Source organism: Podarcis liolepis, assembly GCF_965112155.1.
Source record: "Podarcis liolepis genome assembly, chromosome: 13".
NCBI lineage: Eukaryota > Metazoa > Chordata > Lepidosauria > Squamata > Lacertidae > Podarcis > Podarcis liolepis.
In genome coordinates this window covers 30,821,197-30,842,490 of record NC_139573.1, presented here as the reverse complement: position 1 = coordinate 30,842,490, position 21,294 = coordinate 30,821,197, and the positions used below count along the sequence as shown (strand labels likewise).

The following is a 21,294-nucleotide window of genomic DNA, read 5'->3' as shown; positions in this document are numbered from 1 at the left end:
CAGGATTGGGTGTGTGTGTTAAAAATAAACAGCTATTTTGTTGAACTTTTTGGGGCTTCTGCAATGGTCTGTCTTTTAATGCAACACAAAGATACCCTCTCCTGTATATTGCTATTATTACAGGACGTGGGTGGTGCTGTGGGTTAAACCACAGAGCCTAGGACTTGCCGATCAGAAGGTCGGCGGTTTGAATCCCTGTGACGGGGTGAGCTCCTGTTGTTCGGTCCCAGCTCCTGCCAACCTAGCAGTTCGAAAGCACATCAAAGTGCATGTAGATAAATAGGTACCGCTCTGGCGGGAAGGTAAACGGCGTTTCCATGCGCTGCTCTGGCTCGCCAGAAGCAGCTTAGTCATGCTGGCCACATGACCCAGAAGCTGTATGCCGGCTCCCTCGGCCAGTAAAGCGAGATGAGCGCCACAACCCCAGAGTCGGTCACGACTGGACCTAATGGTCAGGGGTCCCTTTACCTTTTTACCCTGCATTTCTCTCCAAGGAGCTCACACTTCTCCCCCTCTCCATTTTACCCCCCACAACAACCTTGTAAGTTAGATTAGGCTGAGAGGCAGTGGCTAGCCCAGGGTCACCCACGGAGTGCTTCGTGGCCGAGTGGGGATTTGAACCCTGGTCTTCCAGGTGCCAGTGCAGCACTCTGACCACTGCACCACACTGGCAAGCTAACATCAGTGCTACAGAGGGCTGAGGGTGGAAGGGGACAGAAACCCTGGAGGGAGGGAGAATGGAGTGGGTGGTTGCAATCCTGAACAGGGAGCGCTGCACCCTGCAACATTTTGTTGCAATCCCCTAGTTTGCAATAGACATCTGGCCAAGTTGTGATGCTCCTTATTCCATCTGAGTCCCATTTCCCACCCATAGCTCTTCTCAGGCTTAGCATGATGAGATCCTGGACGTGGGTAGTCTGGACATAGGGTTGTTAGAGCGTTGGACTAATGCCTCTGGGAGAGCTGGGTTCGAATTTCCGCTGAAAAGCACGCTGGGTGACCTTGGGCCCAGCCACCTACTGCCAGGCTGATCCAGGCTTTTTCTTTTTCAGCTGGAACTCACTGGAACTCAGTTCCAGCACCTCTCAGGCCATTGTAAGAGAACAAGGGAAGCGTTCACGGTGAATTCCGGCACCTCTTTTTCTAGAAAAACAGCATTGAGCTGATCTACTTCACAGGGTTGTCATGAAGATAAAATGGAGGAGGGGTGGGAACCTTGAGACCACCTTGAGATCTTTGCAGGAAAAGCTGGATATAAATGTAATAGATTAATTAAATGAACCAGAAAAGAACTGGAGGCGTGGAAAGAGAAGAGTTTTCTCTGAGAGAGATCAAAATGTCCAAATCCATTATGGAGGCGATTGGGTGGAAGCTTTCCTTTCCTTTCTCTTTGACCTGAACCCTGGCAGTGAAAAAAGATTCCAGGCAAGATTTCTTAGTTAATGTTGGACTCTGGGCTTAATGACCTTACTGACGGCAGGAGGGGAGGAAGAGGTCTTTAGATGGAGATATATATATATATAAACTTCACTTCCTTGCTGCATTTGAAGTCCCTCCTGCTCATTGTGTTGAGTGAGGACTCTCGGCATCTGCCATGAAATCCAGCCCTGAAGGCACTTCTGGTTGTGAGGGTGAAACTAGACACAGATGCCTGCCCCCAAAGTCCTGTCCTGAGCGCACCACCAGTTCCAGGGCTCAACCGCGGTACTAGCCAATCCCTCCTGAGCCTCACCGCTTCGGCCTTTGCAAAACTCTGCCTGTCAAAGCTGCGGTTTCGATACAACTCTGCTGAACAGAAGGCTGGGTGGGCAACCGCGCAAAGAACCCACCCTGAACGAAATCATGAACGATGCTTTATGGCTTCGTGAGAGACGTCAAGACCAGCTTAGTAGGTGCCGTCCTTTTGAGGAAACCATGACAATGGCACTGTTTCCAGAGCAAATCTATGGGAACATGCCACGGCACACCCTGTCTGCCAAATGAATGACAAGCCGGAAAGCATCGACCTGAGACACATCCCGGTCCTCTGTGATTTGAACAAAGATGTGATTGTACAGCGTTCAGGGCTAAATGGAGCATGACCTGAAGACACTCAGAAAACCATCACAGGAGAGGGATGGTTAAACTGCTTAGGGATCATGCTTAGGTTGCCAACTTTGCTGATGCTTTCCGGGAATGCCTCTTGAAGACATCTCAGGGCTATGCCCACTAGGCAGGCTTGTCTGTGGGTTTCCCAGGGGGCTCCCCTCCAGACTGGTGGTTTTTTGCAAGGATATTCTGCATCATGTTATTGCCTAAGATGCCATTGCAAGGGCTTAGCTAATCAAGATGTCGAGTGCACCTTTGCAATTAATGCTCAGACCTTTTCAAAGTGCAAATTGCACCAGCTAGGGAAGGGGAACCAATCATTAACGTGGTAATAGCAGGCACAGATGGGGGTCCTGACTGTTTCCTCTTGTGCTGGGGCTCTGAGGAAAAGTTTCCCCCTGAAACTAGTTTTGGCGTTGGGAGGAAATCCCCCACTGACATCAGTGGGGGAATTTCCCACAAAGCAAGCAGCAGTTTCAGAGGAAAGACTTTATTCAAGATCACAGCAAGCAAGGAAAGGCCTAAACCCACCCACTAACCTACTGAAATCCCAATCACAATCAGCTCCCTACCAGCCATGCTATTTTCATTTTTTAAAAATTCCCATATATTAAATGCAAAAATTGCACTTAGCTTCATTTTTAGTTTGGCTCTAAATAACTGCACTGATGAAGCTTTCTTGGTGCTCCATCAAAGACATACCTATCTCCACCCCCATAGTTCAGCCCGGACATTGAGATCCAGCGCCGAGGGCCTTCTGGCGGTTCCCTCACTGCGAGATGTGAGCTTACAGGGAACCGGGCAGAGGGCCTTCTCAGTAGTGGCAACTGCCTGTGGAATGTCCTCCCATCAGATGTCAAGGAAATAAGCATCTATCCTGCTTTTAAAAGACATCTGAAGGCAGCCCTGTTTAGGGAAGCTTTTTAATATTTAATGCTGTATTGAGTTTTTAATATTCGATTGGGAGCTGCCCAAAGGGGCTGGGGAATCCCAGCCAGATGGGTGTGGTATAAATAAATTCTGATTCTGATTCTGATTCTGATTCTGATGATGATTCTGATGATGATGATGATGATGATGATCTACAGGAGCACAGGAAGCAGCCTTATACCAAATTAGACAACTGCTCCATCTAGCTCAGTGTTGCTGACTCTGGCTGACAGCAGCTTTACGGGACTTCAAGTTGGAGTCCTTTCCAGGCTTACTTGGAGACATTAGGGATTGAACTTGGGGAAGAGGGGGTTGCAAGCAAACCAGGTGATCTACCACTGATCTATGACCCTTCCCTAAATCTGGAGCACAGGGCTCTTAATCTCAAGCTTGCCCTAAGCTAGGCAAAAAGATTCCTGAATTGCAGGGGGTTGGACTAGATGATTCTTGGGGTCCCTTCCAACTCTACAGTTCTACGATTCTATGAAATCTGAGCCTCTGGAAGCAGAGTGTTTTCATTTGCCCACCAATCAATTTGCCCACCACCTACAACCCCTCCCTCCCCTTGCTCTGATGTGTGTCTCATTTCAAGGTGGGCTGGCAAAAAAAACCACCTAACCACCATTTCCCATGCACTGGATAACAATCAGCTTGAGTTTAGTTTTTAATCCCAGTCACATTACATGAGCTTGCTGGAAAAAAATGTTTTCCACGATTAGCAAGGGTTTGTCGAAACTTGCTTGTTAAAATACCGAATCCTTCGTGATATATAGATCTGGCAAGATGCTAGCGACTATCAATCATTTCCCTGGCATGTCTGCTGATAAATCATGGCCAGAAGCCAAGTGCCTTCTGAGACATGTTTTCCAAACCTGGAGGTTCAGCATCTTGTTCCAGAGACATTCGGAGCCGCTTTTTCTTCGGCACCGAGAAAGCAGTGCCAGCCTGTGCAGATTCTTAAGGTGTGGGTCAACAGGAGCGGCTCTGCAGAAGTTTCGACTCCCAGGATGCAAACAGACGTTCCATCTTTTCTTATTGGGCTGGGACAGCAGCTGCCCATGAAAGGGTTCAGACTAAGCAACCGTTTGTGGCAAGAGATTTCTCCCCGTCAGCAAGAACAACCTTTGACTAATATGAAAAATCCCTCATTTTTGTCACCCACTCTTTCAAATACAATAGTATTTTTTTAAAATTGCTATTACTCAGGATACAATCCTTTTGCAACAAGAGAACACTTGAATTTTTTTTTTAAAAAAAAAACACACACCAAGGCTCAAGGCACATCTGCACACCCAAATTTGAAGAATCCTAAAAGTGGGCAACTGGTTGTGAGAACCAGAGTAATGTAGTGGTTAGACTGAAAAGGCCTGGGTTCAAATCCTCCCCTGGCCATGGAGTCCACTGGGTGACCTTGGGTCAGTCAGACCTTGCGTCACTCTCAGCCTTACAGGGTTCCCGTGAGGTGAAATTGTGGGGTTGGGAGAGATGATGTATGCTTGCCTCAGGAGCCTTGGAGGAACGGTGGGATACAAATGTTGTAAAATAAATGGGCAAATAAATCATTCGGATATGAAGCGAGAATACTCTGCACATGCTTTAAGTTGCTTTTTAATTGCACTTTGAAAGGTTATGTTTCAACTCTATCACATGCATGTTTACTCTGGGATAGGGATGGGCTAAACAGTTAATTTCAACTTCTTGCAGTTTCTCATTTTTTTTAGTCTTTATTTCACCACATTCCCACATCAGTTTGCAGGGGGCAGGAATTCAAAGTCCCATGAAAATCCACCAGCATTTTAGTGTTTATTTCTTCTACTGTGCACATTTTTTGTACGCAATTTTGTCTGGTTCAAAGCAGTTTACCCTAATAAAATGCACATGCGTATGTTATTTTCACAAATATATGCATTTTTAAGGACAATGTATATTGCAAGTGCATTTTTGCAAAAGGCTAAGGAACACTGGGGGCATATACAGGGTGATTCCAACCGGTTGCTGTTTTGGGGTGGGATCTAATCACATTCCAGAAAATTCAAGTTCCACAATTAAAGTTGGTGCTCTTGAACAACCCCACTCACTTCCCAAAAGAGCAGACTTTGCAATAAGGAAAGTGATGGGAAAACACAGTGGAAAGTGTGACAATCACATGATGCAATGCGGAATAACTTCCCTGCGAGGAAAGCAGAATGATTTTTCAATAAACATCCAAATAACCACACAACAAGCTTTTCATAAACAAATCAGGATGAACAGGTCGTCTGGAAGTGACCTTTGTGGCACTTCTCTTTCTCTGTCTCTTAAAAAACCTCTGTCCCTTCAAGTATTCAGTGCCTTTTAAAATGTGCCCTCTATCATTTCCCATTTGCAATTTTCATCTATCTCAGGCAAAACATTTGAATTTGTTTGTCAAACCCTGAAGAAGGAAGAGGCAAGCAAACTAATTCATTGCAAACTATCTTCTTGGAGCTTCTCAGACACAAGATTACCTAGAAGAGAAATGATGGGCTCTTGCACCACCTCCAGTCATTACCATGGGGCATTCCTGGAAGACTATGTTTTGCATTTCCAGAGCAGAGGGTGTTATCTCCAAAGTCCTGTGTCCAGATCTCAGCACCACAGTTTAAGAAGGTGGTTGACAAGCTGGAATGTGTGCAGAGGAGGGCAACCAAGATAACGAAGGGTCTGGAAACCAAGGCTTATGGGGAAAGGTTGAAGCTTAGCCTTGAACAGAGGAGACTGAGAGGAGATATGAGGGCCATCTTCAAATATCTCAAGGGCTGTCACGTGGAAGAGGGAACAAGCTTGTTTTCTCCTGCTCTGGAGGGTAGGACATGAACCAATGGCTTAATGTTGCAAGAAAGGAGATTCTGACTAAACATCAGGAAGAACTTTCTGATGGTAGGAGCTGTTTGACAGTGGAAAGGTCTCCTTGGGGAGGTCTCTCCTTGCTTGGAGGTTTTTAAGCAGAGCTTGGATGATCATCTGTCATGGATGCTTTAGCTGAGATTCCTGCATTGCAAGGGGTTGGGGTCCCTTGGGATCCCTTCCAACTCTATTATTCCACAATCCTGACAGCAATTAAGATGGGAAGGGGCGAGGAAGCAAAGTAAATGAATCGTGAATTGCTTGTTAAACGTTCTGGGGAGGGGAAAGTGTTTTAAGTGAAAGGCATTCCTGAAAGAAGCTGTGTGTGTCTGTGGCTATTATGCTTGATTATAATAAATTAATCCCGATATGAGATGAGGCCAGGCGTGGCTGCAGACAGTGTTGCCCCCCCCCCCGGTTAAATGTATAAAAAAAGAAGGGAAATGTGATCTGCACACTTGGCACTGCCTAAAAATAACAGTGAGGCGCCCTGAATGAAACTTCCATTGTTTAACTGGGTTTTTAAGAAGCCGCCACACACACACACACACACAGAGGGGGCAGCCCACCAAGGGACAAGTGGCTGCATTTCAAAGACAGCACATCATCTTCACGGAGCCTCACCTTTGAGGGTGTGGTTTCAGCAGGGTGTATTCTGCTGTGGGACAGAACACGCCCCGTGAGGAGTATAAAAGGGAGCCGGCTGACACTGCCAAGGCCAGCTTTTTCCATGTTCAGCCAAGCCGAGTAACAGTCTCACAGCTGAACTTCCATTCATTGCTGCCACGATGTCTTTCTATCAGAGCTCCTCTTCCTCCTACGGTGGTGGTCTGGGTGGTGGGATCTCCTCTGGCCGCTTTGGATCATCCAGCATCCATGGTGGAGGTGGCGGCCGTATGTCTTCCTCCTCCGTTAGGCATGTCTCTTCTGGAGTAGGAGGTGGTTATGGAGGTGGGATAGGAGGTGGGATAGGAGGAGGTTTAGGAGGCGGCTATGGCACTTCCTTGGTTTCTGGTGGTGGTCTTGGCTACGGCGGTGGCTTTGGTGCTGGAGGAGGCTATGGAAGTTGCTTTGGTGCTGGAGGTGGAGGCGGCTATGGCTTTGGGGACTTTTTGGGCGGGGGTGGCGGCGGCGGCGGCGATGGAGGCCTCCTGAGTGGGAACGAGAAGATTACCATGCAGAACCTGAATGACCGCCTGGCCAACTACCTGGACAAGGTGCGTGCTCTGGAGGAAGCCAACACTGAGCTGGAGGTGAAGATCCGAGAATGGCACATGAAGCAGGCTCCCACCAGCCCATCCAGGGACTACAGCCACTATTTCAAGATCATTGAGGACCTCCGTGACAAGGTAAGATCATTCATAGAATTGTAGAGTTGGAAGGGACACTGAGGGTCCTCTAGTTTAACCCGGTGCAGTGCAGGAATCTCAGCTAAAGCATCCATGACAGAGCCCCGCCCAACCTCTGCTTAAAAACCTCCAAGGAAGGAGAGTCCACAGCCTCACGAGGAGGATATGCCAGGGATGAGAGATGGCTTTCTGAAGCTTCCAATACTTTGTTGCTGTAGAAAATGGCAAATTTAATCATGATGTATCAGATATCATCATCATTCCTATGATGCTTACAACCCATCTTTTGGCAGGAATCTATGGTACAATTCCTGATTTGGATTGTGGAAGTAATTGTTTTTATTATGCTAAATCAATAACAACAACAACAACAACAACAACAACAACAACAACAACAACTGATAAACGCAACTGATTCGGGAAAAAATGAAGTTAAGGGACATCACAAAAATAGCGAGACATGATTAAAAGTGTTTAGGACCAAGCCCAGACTAATTTAATTAGGCTGTTTGTGAGACAGAAAAGCAAACAGCGACTAGTCGTTCACTCTGATGTGCATAGCTTTGCTGCAATAAACTACTGAAGTTTCTAACTTTAGTACTGAACCAGAAGATAAGTCATGGAGAAAACTTCACTTCTGTGTTAGGAAAAGCTTCACCACCTTAATTTCTGACTATGAGACTAATGTTAAAAGTACAGGAGTAGAGACTGTTATGGTACTGGCCAATCTATTCAATGAATTTACTGTTGTAACCTGGGATTTACCCATCACCCTATCTGCAGCCTAGGCTCTGGGTGTGTTTCATGCCATGCCTTGGGTTGGCTTAAGCCCTCAGACCTGCAAATCTTTTATATTTTATTCTGAATAGTGCAGAGGGTGGTTGTGGTTACATAGCAATGAAGGAAAGGAACTGTGTACAAGTCCCAAGGCACTCAGCTACTGCCCCATAAAATCCGAGGGACTGGGTTATAGAAATGTATGGCTGTTTGGCACTTGTTTGAGTGCAGCCTGATGCCTTATTGCTAAGTGACAAACCAATCACTTAATGAATGAATCCCACTGAGAAGCATTGTGTTTAAGGGGAAATGAAGACTCTGACACATTTGCTCTGTGATGCCTCACTACACATGCAAGTAAACATGGGATGTTGCAGTCATCAGTGGGTGAGCATGCAGAAGCAGCAACTGACCCTAAATTTCTAGTCTGTGCCCACCATTGCTCCTTGGAGCTAATAAACTGATAACTTGCTTGCATTATTCACTTCACTAGGTCTTTATTAGTAATAAACTAAAGGAATGGTCCATGATGGGAAAACCAGGGGGCTCTATTTAGTCCTGGGGTGGGGAACTTGTGGCGGTTGAGATGTTGCTGGGCTCCAGCTTCCATCGACCCCAGTCAGCATGGTCAGGGATGGTGGAAGCTGTAATTCAAGAGCAGGAGGTGAGCTATCCCTGCTTTAGGTGAGCTATTCCTGCTTTAGGATGTCATTGGAAGGAAGGTCTCCCTTCTGTCATTCACTTTTGTCCAAATGTTGAGGGACTCCATTCTCCATTACTCCCAGCCAGCATGGCCCAATGGAAACAGCAACCGAAGGACCACAGAATCCTCACCCCCAATTCAGGCCACTGATATTTGCTTTTGTGGTGTCTATTCAAACATGCCCCAAACTGGAAACCTTCCCACGTGTATATAAAATACTGATGCTCTTGACTGTGTCATCTGCCACTTCTTATCACTGAGAAATGGTGTCTCTGCTGTTCTCCATCATTTTCCTATGAAACTCTGTTAAGACCAATACAACCCTCTCCAATATTAGAAGAGGGCAGGCACACTGCTGTTTAGAGCTTCACTGTGAACTCATTTCTTATTCCTCCCTCATTCATCCTCACCAACAATCCTGTGGAGCAGATCATTTTGTTTCCCTTTAGACTTGGATGAGCTAAGATTAATATACCAAGGGCATCAAGTCCAGCAAAACAGAAGTCAGTGGAACTTAATTGCACAATAAATGCCCAGCCTGGGAGCAGCTAATGTGGTGCCCTCCAAATGTTGTGGTCTGCTTCTATCAGCTACAGCCACTATGGCCAATGGTCATGGATAGTGAAAGTTACAATCTACAACATCTGGAGTTCCTATTGATTTCAAGGGGCATGGAATACTTTTGTTAGATCTTGAAGTCCAGACTGGCTTGAGCAGAGTCTGAACTCAGTTCTTACAGGTCCAGATCCAATGGACCAGATCCACTGGATCACAGCCATAATTAATTTTGCATTTATGAAAGATGTAGCAGTGTGCCTTTTAAAGCAATATATAAACCCATTTTTTGAAAAAAGTTTGCATTTCATACGACTACATTTCAGGAGGAACAGCTTCTAAACGCTGCTCTTGCATCATTTAAGGTAGAATTCCATGTCATCCTAGACTATTTCAAAGAGTCCTTGGGGAGTCATTACCCCCCATACCAGAAGCTACAATCCCATTCTAAGGGCTGCATATTCTCCATACCCTTAGATATATGGCTGGAAGTCATAATAATTTTATTTTAATGAAATATTAAGAAGTCTGCCAGTCAATTATACTGCATTATAGATTAACTGCACCTAAACTTATTCAGTCAAGGGCTCACCTGTACAGGAATGGGTCTGCTACTTTAATTCGGATGGCTCATCTTCTACTGAAATACATAAAACTGCCCTTGGATGTTTGCCAAGAAAAAGATGGCAGACAACTGTTTGGGTGGAACATCCTTTATTGCAAAGGTTGGAACAGAGCCTCAGTTGGGTCCCAGACTATAATTCTCTGAGGGGGAAAAACATAATGTAAAAAAAAAGAAGGAACAGATCACACTATGCCAGATGGGAGGATGCTTAGACAAGCCAGGAAAGAAATTAGGTTAAGTAGTTTTTCCTCAGAAAAATCCTAGGCAGCTGAAGAAGTTTGTATGAATTAATTTCAAATTTAGTCATCCAGAACAGCCTTCCCCAAGCTGGTGATCTCCAGATGTGGTTGGACTACAACTCCCATCATGCTTGACCATTGGCCAAGCTGACCGGGGCTGTTGGAAGTTGGAGTCCAACAACATCTGAAGGGCACCATGTTGACTAATGTCAGTCTAGAATATCTACTGCCCTCTAGATGCAAATTCACAATCACTAATGTTGATGTCATGACCTGTACAGATCACCCACAAATTAAGTCCCTGACAATTCTCCACTTGAACAACCATTGCATCCTCAGATGATGAAAAATGTTTGCTAACATTCATGGGCCCTCCTCTCTTCTCTGTCCCTTTGGTATAGATCCATCATGCCACAGTTGACAATTCAAGGATTGTCTTGGAGATTGACAATGCCAGGCTGGCTGCTGATGACTTCAGGCTGAAGTAAGTTTCTTCACTATTCTGTTTTTCCGCTATTCAAGGTCTCTCACTGGGGGAATGGAAGTGAGAGAGGAATGAAGGAAAAAGGAAAGGAAGTGAGGGACAGAAAGTTTGGTGGAGGGTGTATTTAAAATATCAGCTGAAAGAAAACCAGAAGGGGAGGGAGGGAGGAAGACCTCAAGAAATACATCTCAAGCAATACAGGTGGCAGACTTTGTTGGAGAATGTTTATCACCCATTGCTGACTTTTTCCTTTTTCTTTTTTGAAACCGGCAGATATGAGAATGAGCTGCACCTCCGCCAGAGCGTTGAGGCTGACATCAATGGTCTGCGCAGAGTCCTGGATGAGCTGACTCTGTCCAAATCTGATCTGGAGATGCAGATCGAAGGGTTGAAGGAAGATCTGGCTTACCTCAACAAGAACCACGAGGAGGTGAGTGAAGGAAAAAGAAAGGGGCAGGGAAACTGCAGCCAACTTTACAATTCAGTTTGGGGGCATCCATTAAGAGGTGTTGGGTCTGCCTTTCAATGTGAGCATCGTACACAAAAGTTGCATGAATTACATAAGACAATAATCCCTACAGAAGTTCATAAACAGGGGCCCACAAGTGGCAAAGCAGGGGCTCACCAACGGCACCCCCCCAAAAAAAATTATGAAACTTACCATATGAGCTGACCATTCCTGACAAAGCTACTGGCAAGAGAGCACAGAGTGCCTCTTTCAAAATGGCACCAGAATGCATCTTGGGGTGCAGCATCAATGTCGTGGATCAGAGGGAGGGGTTGCAACAAGCTTACAATCCCTCGCCCACCTTCTCTCTTGCACACATGGCAGGTTACTCCTTCCCTAGAAACCTCCTTCCCTGAGCGGCAAATACAAAGGGCCACAATTATTTTCCCCCTTCAGGAAGCAAGAAAGCCAGGCCTTCTTGACCAATAGAAACAATGGTTGGGTACCAACCATTTTTCTGCACATTTTTAGCAGAAATGTGCGCAGCCCTGTTGCATGTTGCCATTTGCTGTTGATCTCATGAAGGCCATTCTACACAGCAAGGCTTCCAAGTACATCACGACTTATTGCAGAATGCTGAAAGGTGCAACCCGTTGCCTACTGGGGGAATCCTCACCTATGTCCTCTCCCTTCTTTCCCTACCAAGCTAATGAAAGAGTACAACACTCAACTGACGGGAACCGTCAACGTCGAGATGGACGCCGCGCCCGGAATTGACCTCACCAAAGCTTTAACTGAGATGAGAGAGCAGTACGAACAACTGGCGGACAAGAATCGCAGAGATGCAGAAGCCTGGTTCTTCTCGAAGGTAGGGTCTTCTCTCCTAGGGACTGGGGTCGCTTTACCGAAAGCATATTGCCTAGTTCAACAGATCACTTTCAGGTTCTTGAGCCCCTCCAAAGAATCTCAGGAACTGTAGTTTAATGAGGACTCTGCTAAAAACCCTTCTGAGAGTTGGTTTTCAGGGCCCCCTCTAAAAAAAGGAAAATGTGTATTAACACAGTTCCACTCTGCAGACCCAGGTGTTGCTCCCATCATCTCTGACCATTGGCCATGTTGGCTGGGGGTGATGGGAGTTGGATTCCATCAATATTTAGAGGGCCCCTGGTTCCTCATCCCTACTATACCTCCTTAACTGGGATGAAGTCCCATTCAACACAGTGTGGCATTCATAGGTTTGCACTGTCAGTCTGGCGTATGTATTACTTATAGCATATTTTTTTTCCTTTTCATTGTAAAGATTCCCAGCATTAAACTTTTTCACCCTCCTTCTTTCAGACTGATGAACTGAACCGCGAAGTGGCCACCCACACGGAGCAGATACAGAGCGGCAAGAGCGAGGTTTCGGAACTGAGGCGCACGATACAGAGCCTGGAGATTGAGTTGCAGTCACAGCTTAGCATGGTATGTGGCAACTTCCTTGAATGAAGTTGACCGACAGATAAAGGGCCTACGAATTGCCACGCTGGGGTCACTCCAATGGCATAGCTAGTTGGCATATTTTGTCTATCCAACATGGCCAACCAGAGGTCTTAACGGCACAGACATTCCCAACGGAAGTAGGTAGTGAGAGCTACCCTCACCGTTACTTCCTGCAAGTATCAGTAATCGGCGATACTCAAACTTTCATGAGATCTAGAAACACCGACAGATAGAGCGTTGGTCATCAGCATTTTGACAGAGGTTTGCGGTTTGCAGTGTTTGTAGATTTCTGGATCTTCTGCTTTTTCTCCCTCATTAGAAAGCTGGCTTGGAAACCAGCTTGGCAGAGACAGAAGGACGGTATTGCGCTCAGCTGGCCCAAATCCAGAACCAGATCTCTGGTGTGGAAGAGCACTTGGCCGAGTTGAGGAGCGACATGGAGCGCCAGAACCAAGAATACAAGATGCTCATGGACATCAAGACACGGTTGGAACAGGAGATCGCCACCTACCGCAACCTGTTGGAGGGCCAGGACTCCAAGTACGTAACTGGGCAATCAGAATAAGCCACCAAAGGGGAGAGATCTCCCAAAGGCTTCATCATATGTGATGTTTTTAGGTGTGCATCTAAAACAGTGTTTAAGGTCCTCCCCCATACAAATGTAAAGCATGATTATGAGAAAGAAATGCTTGAAATCAAGTGTATCTTATAGATGTTCTCTTAGAGAGCCAGTGGCAACTTTTGGAGTATCCAGTTAGTGACAAATCAGATTTCTTTTTAATAATCATAATAATAATAATAATTTTTATTTAGACCCCGCCCTCCCCAGCCAAGGCTGGGCTCAGGGCAGCTAACAAGCAATAATAAAAACAAGTTGAATGAATACAACTTAAAAACAAAATTAAAATACAACATTAAAATATTGAAACATTAAAATATTGAAATGTAGCCTCATTGCAGGAGGAGAAAGGAAAAGAAAAAAAGAAAGAGGGGGAGGGAATCAAATTGGCTCCAAGCCAAAGGCCAGGTGATGCATCAAAATGGCCCTGATTTTATTGGCCCCCCTCTTAGAAACATCAGTGCTGAGATTGATGTCAATTTCATTTTTAGAATGGGAAGAGGTGTGCAAATTCTAGGTCATCCCTAAGACATTGAAAAATGGTGCGCCTGCTTTTCTGACCTGTTTTCTGTTTCTGCTGCTTACTCCATGGACAGTGGGGCCTGCCCCCATGTCTGTTATTCTAAAGGTGTAGGTTGCCTATTTCTATCAATAGCGATACTAGAAGTGACACCCATTGCATCATAAGAACTCAAGCCCTGGTGGAGCAGACAAATGGCCCATCTAATCCAGCAACTTGTTTGCACTGTGGCCAATCAGATGCCTGTGGGAAGCCTGCGAGCAAGAGTCAAGCATAAGAACCCTCTTCTCTCCTGTGGCTTCCAGAAAGTGGTGCTCAGAAGCATGACAGTCTCCAACCATGGAGGCACACCATGGATAGCAGCTGTCAATCACCCTCTCCTCTGCAAATTTGTCTATTGCTCCATCACTTCTCTGTCCAGTGGGAGGGTTAAGGAGAAACCTTATTTTACCTCACTGAAAACAATGACCATAAAAAGTTTTCAGCTTTGTCTGACTTTAGATTTACTTTGGGGATGTGATGTCCTGTGATATCTCAACACTGAGAGTGGGTATTTTCAGCTCTTCCTGTCCTGATGTCTCTGCTGTGACCTTGCTGATGTCTTCTTTCCCAGGGAATAGTTTCATAATTTGGGAAAGGGCAATATTGTGCATTACAATTCATTTTGCATTCTCTGTTAACTACCCACATTATAATAAATCCATTATTCCATGCGGTCAGCAATCCCAATGGACAGCCATATCAGAAGGTGCCCTCCTATATCTCAAAGCATCTTTTGTCCTGCTGTTTCTGACACATCTGGGGACACAGATTCCCCAGGGCAACTACTATTGCTCCTAATCGTCTACTAATTGCCCTTTCTTTTCCTCCTTCTTTACAGGATGACAGGATGGTCAAAGGAAGGTAAGGATTCCCACTGCCATATAAAATATATTTGTGAAGTGAGTCCTGGTGGGTTCTTTTGCTGCAGAAGATGACTTGCAATGCTGGTCTTTGTTTCTGGAAGGCTAATGATACTACACGCCCCAAGAGGGAGCTGCAGAACCATAGTCAGATATATGCATTGTATATAGAAGATCACAGGTTCAAATGTTCAGCCTTCAGTTAAAGCAGGAGCAGCCAAAATAGTGCCCTCAAGATGTTGTTGGACTACAACTCCCATCAGTCCCAGCCTATGGTCAAGGATGGTGGGAGTTGTGGTCCAGCAACATCTGAAGGGTGTCTACCCTTGAGTGAAAGGATCTCAAGGTTTGGGATGGGAAATATCTCTGGCTGAGATAGTGGAGGATTTCTTATCAGTCCATGTGAGCAGCATTGGTTTGGTCTAAGGCAGAGGTGAGGAACCAGTGACCCTCCAAATGTTGCTGGACTACAACTCCCATCATCCTTTGCCATTGACCCTCCGGGTTGAGGCTGATGTGTGCTGAAGTCCACAGCCTTTGGAGAGCCACAGTTTCCCCACCCCAGTCCTGGAGCAAAACTGCACAATATGTTAAGCATGGGTGCTGCTATCGAATATGTATGTCAGGACACTGACATGCACGGGGAATGGGGACTGAATTTTCCACCCCAGTTCTGCAGTCACAGCAAAAATTGCCTTCCACCCAAGTTGCATTTTGCCTTAGAAGGAAATCTTGCATTGGCATGATATGCAGTTTGTCTCAAAGTTGTACTGCTTCTTCTAGCTTGTTTCTCCAAGAAGCTTCTCTATACAGTACCTAGAGACCTTTCAAGCACACAGATGCACATCACTTCCCCTTAAAACTTTGTTAGGCACTTGCAACTGGGTAAAACCCTCGTTTCTTGAGACTGAGAGTTCTAGGTTACACAAGCAAAAAAACAGCAGTCTGTACTCCTTCACCCACCCATTTTCTCAGCCCCTAACTACACTGTCAGAGTCATTTGAGTTATTCTAACAGGGATGGGGAATCTGTGTCCCTCTGGGTATGACTGGACTCCGGCTCCCATCATTCCCGATCATTGGTCATGCTGGCTTGGACTGGTGGGAGTTGGAGTCCAACAACATCTGGAAGGCACAAGGTTGAGGAATGCTGGTATACACAATCTTGGAAGCAAAAAACTGAAGAAGATCTGGGAGGTCATCTAAACCACATTCACACTATACATTTAAAGCACTATGACACCACTTTAACACACCATGGCTCCCGATCCCAAGAATTCTGGGAGTTGTAGTTTGTTCAGGGTCCCGAGAATCGTTAGGAGACGCCCTATTCCCCATTTGCAGAGTAGTTTCACAGCCAGTCCCTCCTCACGGGGATCCAGACATTTCCTCCTGGTTTGAAGATTTTGGGGGTGTGGGGGGTATAAGAAAAACCTGCAATCCTGTACATACTTACCTGGGAGTTAGTCCTATTGAATGTAGTGGGCTTTACTTCCAAGTAGACATGCATAGGGTAGACAATCAGAGAAGGAAGATTACTGTCTGACTTAAAATGGTCACCCTGGCACGCTGTTTATGGAATTAGAAACCAGTGAGGATTTGAGGTTGTATGCAACATCTCACGGTGTCCTTCATTAATACGTTCTTCCACTCTTTCTCTCAGGATCCCATGGTGGAGGTAGCATCAGCTACCACAGTAGCAGCAGCGGTGGCGGCAGCGGCAGCGGCGGTGGCAGCGGCAGCTATGGCAGCAGCACCACCATCACAACCAGCAAAAAGCACTCCACCAGCAACTTCTGAATCTCCTGAGGAACGACGCTCCGGTTCCGAAAGCTGTGCTCGCCTATGGGGAGAAACCTGCCCGCAAGACGCCCACAGCTCACTGCGAGAAACGCATGCACCCCTCCTTGCTTTACTCAAGTGTGCCTCGGCTTGGCCACTTTCTTAACGGCATCCCCTCACCAGCTTTGCCTTCCTCGTCATCATCATGACAGATGCACGTTTTTGTAACGCTCTCAATAAAGAGGTTGCCTCAAGCTCTTTTTGCAAATAATCACGTGCCGGGGTGTTTATTGGTAGCTCCATGAAGCAACTGGGTTTTGCAATTTGGGCCAGCCGCCTCTGTTGACATCAACCACACACACCACAAAAAAAGGGATGGAGAGGAAGTTACTTATTATTTTATTGCATTTATATCCCACCTTTTCCTCCAAGGAGATCATGGGGGTGTACATGGTTCTCCCCTTCCTCAATTAATCCTCACAACAACCCTGTGAGGCGGGTTAGGCTAAGAGGCAGTGACATTGACCCAAGATTGCCCAGTGAGCGTCAAGGGCCAGTGGGGATTTGAACTCTCAGCCTCCTAGGTCCAAGTCCAGCGCTCTAGCTACTACAGCACACTGGGTCCCACCCAACTCCCCCTTTCATACTGAAATTTGAACCCCAAGAAATTCAACATCTTGCATTCATGGAACACAAACTGCGTATTTCCTACAGCTGAACTGACTTTGATGCCCCCTTCATTGACCTAGGATCTCTTGTAATAACCATTTGAGGTTTTTTAATATAGTGATTATAACCCCCTGATTAAATCAGATTTAATAGATGGTTTATTGAAGCAGGGGGGTGTTTTGTACTGTAATGGACACATTCCCTCAAGGGAAATCTTTCTGGAGATGGGTGGAGCCAAAAGTGAGTGGCCTGCCATCTCTTCTCTTCCTCTTTCCGCCAATCCCTTCTCTCTTCCCTCTGCCATTTCCTCCTCGCCCCATGAGATGCTGGGGGAAGGGATAGATTAATCTTGCCCCAGAGGCATGAACTGATTGTTTCCAGAGGGTCCTTCCCATCCATTGCTCCAACCACTCCATGTTTTCACCATTGCCAATGGTCTGAAATTAAAATTTTAAGTGCCTCACCGCCTTTCAATTGTTCTATCCAGGTTGGGTCCCCTGCCCAACTCTCCTCCTGTCTCTATGGGGCTCCCATCACTGTATGAAATGTGGCTTAGGGCTGCACATTCCCCACCCCTGTCTCAAAGAGGGGGCGGGGGAAGTAAGCCAACTCTACTTCTTGGCCATGATCCTAGAATCCAGTTTATAAAAGACAACTCCCGCTGTAAAGCAGGTGAGGGGTGCTCTTATTTGTTTTATGAAAAGCAAAGAAAACAGCACATAAAAATCTTGGAGGAAAACAAGGTCTATAAAATGGGAAAGTCAGTTTGAACAATGGGGTACGTCAGAGAACCTTGCACAGGTCAGCAGCATTTTCATTGTCATGCCTCTGTGTAATTCTGAATCACAGCAATGGTTGTGCCACATGGCTGATATATTATTATTATTATTATTATTATTATTATTATTATTATTATTATTATTATTATTATTATTATCCAGGCTAGCTGAAAAGCCAGAGCAACATAAAGGCTGTCTACCAAATACAGTCATTCCTTGGAAGCCAAACGCCTTGGCACTTGAATGTTTAAGCTCCTAAATGCTGCAAACCCGGAAGTGAGTGTTCTGGTTTGTGAACGTTCTTTTGGAACCCGAACGTCCGGCGCAGCTTCTGCGGCTTCTGATTGGCTGCAGGAATTTCCTGCAGCCAATCGGAAGCTGCGCCTTGGTTTCTGAACATTCCATTCGGCTTCCAAGGTACCACTGTACCTGCTCCTTATTATAATAAACAATTGGTGCAATTCTACAGCAGCCCTTAGGTGGCAGTGCTGGACGCTGAAGCTGAAGGACAACATCATTTCAAACCCTGATCCTAGTCTGACGCTAACCACTACACCGTACTGTCTCTCAAATGTGGGCATGCATAATATTTGTTTTCTTGGCTGATTTATGCTGCCTTGGAATCGTTGCTGATGGAAGAGTCACCAAGAAACCAACAGTATAAGAAATAAGCAAAAGATAACAGATATGCAAAACTAGGTTTTGAGTGTGGCAATGCTTCAATTTTAGACACAACCCAGGTAAGGCCCAATTCAAGGAGTTAATAGCAGCTGACTGCTCAGATAAAACAAATGAAAATGACAAGCTCCAGATATGAACTGAAATAAGGGATTGCATCCTTCGATCTTTTATAAGGACATTATTACAAAATCTTAATGATTCAGCGCCTGTTCATGGAAGCTCGGCACATTCTCAGGTATTAAGTATGAGTGTTGGCAAGCTAATAAAAAATAATAGTATGTTATCCAATCTGCATTCCAGCAGCCAGGTAAGACAAAACAAGGGGCTTTCAGAGGCTCATCATTATCACTTGTAAAAATTACCCGCATCAGCTCAGCTGCTACTCCTGAGTCAGCACACACGACCCAATGCATATCGCCCTTTATGGGGAATGTCATAAAAAATCACATCTAAATTATACAGCCACCAATTCAAATGACACTTAATAGCAGGAGGGACAACAAATGAAAGTCGAGGACAAGAGAGTTGAGGGGGAAAGGAGCATATTCTCTCAAGGTGTTTTAAGAGGAAGACGACTGACAATGAAAACACAGAGCTGATGTCGGTAGAGGAAAATTGAGACCTTTTTGGGGGAACGACAACAATGGAGTTGAAGAGCAAAGTGTGCTGGCAGAACCTAAAGACAATGGATGGCAAATTATGGGTGAATTCCTCTTGCTTCTCTGAACCAGGATATAGTTGCCTTTCTTTCTATGAAAATGTGGTACCCTATTTCTCAAGTAAACTGGTGGGTTGTCACTCGAAGATGTTGTGAATGGCTGCAATAATCAAGGCGGCAACAAAATTATTGCTGGATGATGTTGTTCTTACAGATGCGGATGACGTGGATATTTGGAATACAGCCAAACTGGTGATAAACCATTCTATGGATGCAATTAGAGGACAACATGGGTTTCTATTATTTAAGACTGCTGTTTGACGTTTTTGTAATCAACCCATAGAAATGCTCAGTGGGTCCCTAGTTTGGGGACTAAGTGATGTGTCCGGACTCTTCACTAAGAACAGATCTTTTTTCCCTTTTTTTGTTTAAAAAAACAACTCCACAAATTTGGGCTTTAATTTGGATCGAATGTTGATTAAAATGCTCCCAGCTGCTCAATATGATGCAGTCACAAAAAGCAGCCAAACTGCTGAGCAACAAAGGTGCATTAAAAAGATCTCATGTTGAATATGGTGTTGAGCTCTCCTGGTTTGTAAAGGAAAGTGCATCAATACGTTTATACAGTCCAGAAGATAAATTACAGCTTGAGGCACAGAAGGGAATAAAGCCAATGGACAAGGTGAGAACTGTGAACATGAAGGAGACAAAGAACAAGAGCTGCTTGAGGAATTATCTCTTTGTGGATTCAGATTCAAAGTGACCTTATCTGTAGGCCATGGACCAATGTGCAGGTTGGAAGGTAGTTATCCTTTGATTTTTTGCAATTCTCCATATTTTCCGTTGCTGTTTTCAGCTCAAAAAGGCATAAAATTCCACTTAAAATTGTGTATCATTGAATGAAATACACATAAATGTATTTCGGGGGGTGCAAATAAGTATATAAGCAAAATTTAAGTACAATTTTAAAGCATTTTCTTTAAAAAAATTAATGTGGAAATGGGACTGAACAGATTTATGGTGGCTGATAAATAGACTGATCTGTTTGTAAGGAACATAATCTGACAGCTGGCTGGGAGACAGGAATCTAAACATGCTCATTTGCTAAAGCATTAATTTCTGTTCTTCCATTAATTTCTGTACATCCCTCTTTTTAAATGTAAAATTTGTGGGTTGTATCCAATGCTAGCCTACTCAGAAAAGACCCACTGAAGTTAATTATCATTACTAACTCAGAGTCACTAATTTCAATTAGTTTACTCTGAATAGAAGTTAGGTGAATACAGACCAGCACCCCTTCATTCTCTTAAATAAAGATTGCCTGCTTGGCTAATGTAAATTTTTGATGAGTAATATTGTGAAATAAAGTGATATATTATGCTTTGGAAGAACACCATTCTAAGCTCACTTATCTGGGAGTAAGCCCCACACGGAAACCAATGGGACTTACTCCCGAGTAGACAGTGCTAGGCTTATACTGTTAAGCTATTAAAAGGTATATAAACACCCCACCTGTCAAACAGGTGCACCTCTGCAGTTCAAGAGAGAAGCTTATAAAGATTTAAGACACTTCTGAAATCTTTAACAGGAGAAGCATATAAAACATTTCTACAAAGGCCAGTTTTGCCAGCATCAATTGTCTGCCTTTTCCCACACCCTTTTTGTATTTATTAGACTTGCAAGTAGGGATGGGCAAAGATGTCCAGTTTGGTTTCTCTTCATTGCTGATTTTTCCAATCTTAAGCTCATTTCCTCATCACTTTGAAATTTTATGAAAAGAATGCTAATGAAAATTCATCCATGTTATAGTGTGAATTTTTCATAATATACACATTTTTGTACGCAACTTTCCTCAACATACACCTTGTTGCAAAGCAGTTTCCTCTAAAATAATGTATCTTTGCATATTTGTATGTGCACAATTATGCAGTAGTGTGTACATTTTTTTACACATTATGTGGTATTGCAAAATTCGGTGAAGTGCAGATATCAAAGGATGCTTGCATTTTGGTTTGCATCTTGTTCTGGAATGCATGGATTAGGCCAGGGGTAGGCAACCTAAGGCCCATGGGCCAGACACAGCCCAATCACCTTCTAAATCTGGCCCGTGGACGGTCCGGGAATCAGCATGTTTTTACAT

At 44.9% G+C, this 21,294-nt stretch overlaps 2 protein-coding genes and 1 long non-coding RNA gene across 3 annotated transcripts in view; 2 read left to right on the top strand and 1 right to left on the bottom strand.

The window, feature by feature from the left end:
- Positions 1–6,444: 6,444 nt before the first annotated feature.
- Positions 6,445–16,638, top strand: LOC310690624 (keratin, type I cytoskeletal 19-like). The gene is made up of 8 exons (XM_083469975.1): positions 6,445–7,232; positions 10,533–10,615; positions 10,889–11,045; positions 11,770–11,931; positions 12,402–12,527; positions 12,865–13,085; positions 14,565–14,587; positions 16,249–16,638. The coding sequence occupies exons 1-8, from the start codon at positions 6,672–6,674 to the stop codon at positions 16,383–16,385; spliced, it is 1,470 nt and encodes a 489-aa protein (XP_083326101.1). The 5' UTR covers positions 6,445–6,671; the 3' UTR covers positions 16,386–16,638.
- On the bottom strand, positions 16,357–17,837 carry LOC310690920. Its single transcript, XR_014518286.1, has 2 exons — positions 17,693–17,837; positions 16,357–17,572 (listed from the first exon to the last, which is right to left on the bottom strand). It is a non-coding gene; the product is annotated as an uncharacterized lncRNA (long non-coding RNA).
- Positions 17,838–18,308: 471 nt separating this feature from the next.
- The window catches only part of LOC310692556 (uncharacterized protein), a 29,956-nt gene continuing 26,970 nt past the window's right edge, over positions 18,309–21,294 (top strand). The window contains exon 1 of the mRNA XM_083473504.1: positions 18,309–19,956. The gene's annotated coding sequence lies outside the window, so the exon portion shown is untranslated. The remainder of the gene's footprint in view (positions 19,957–21,294) is intronic.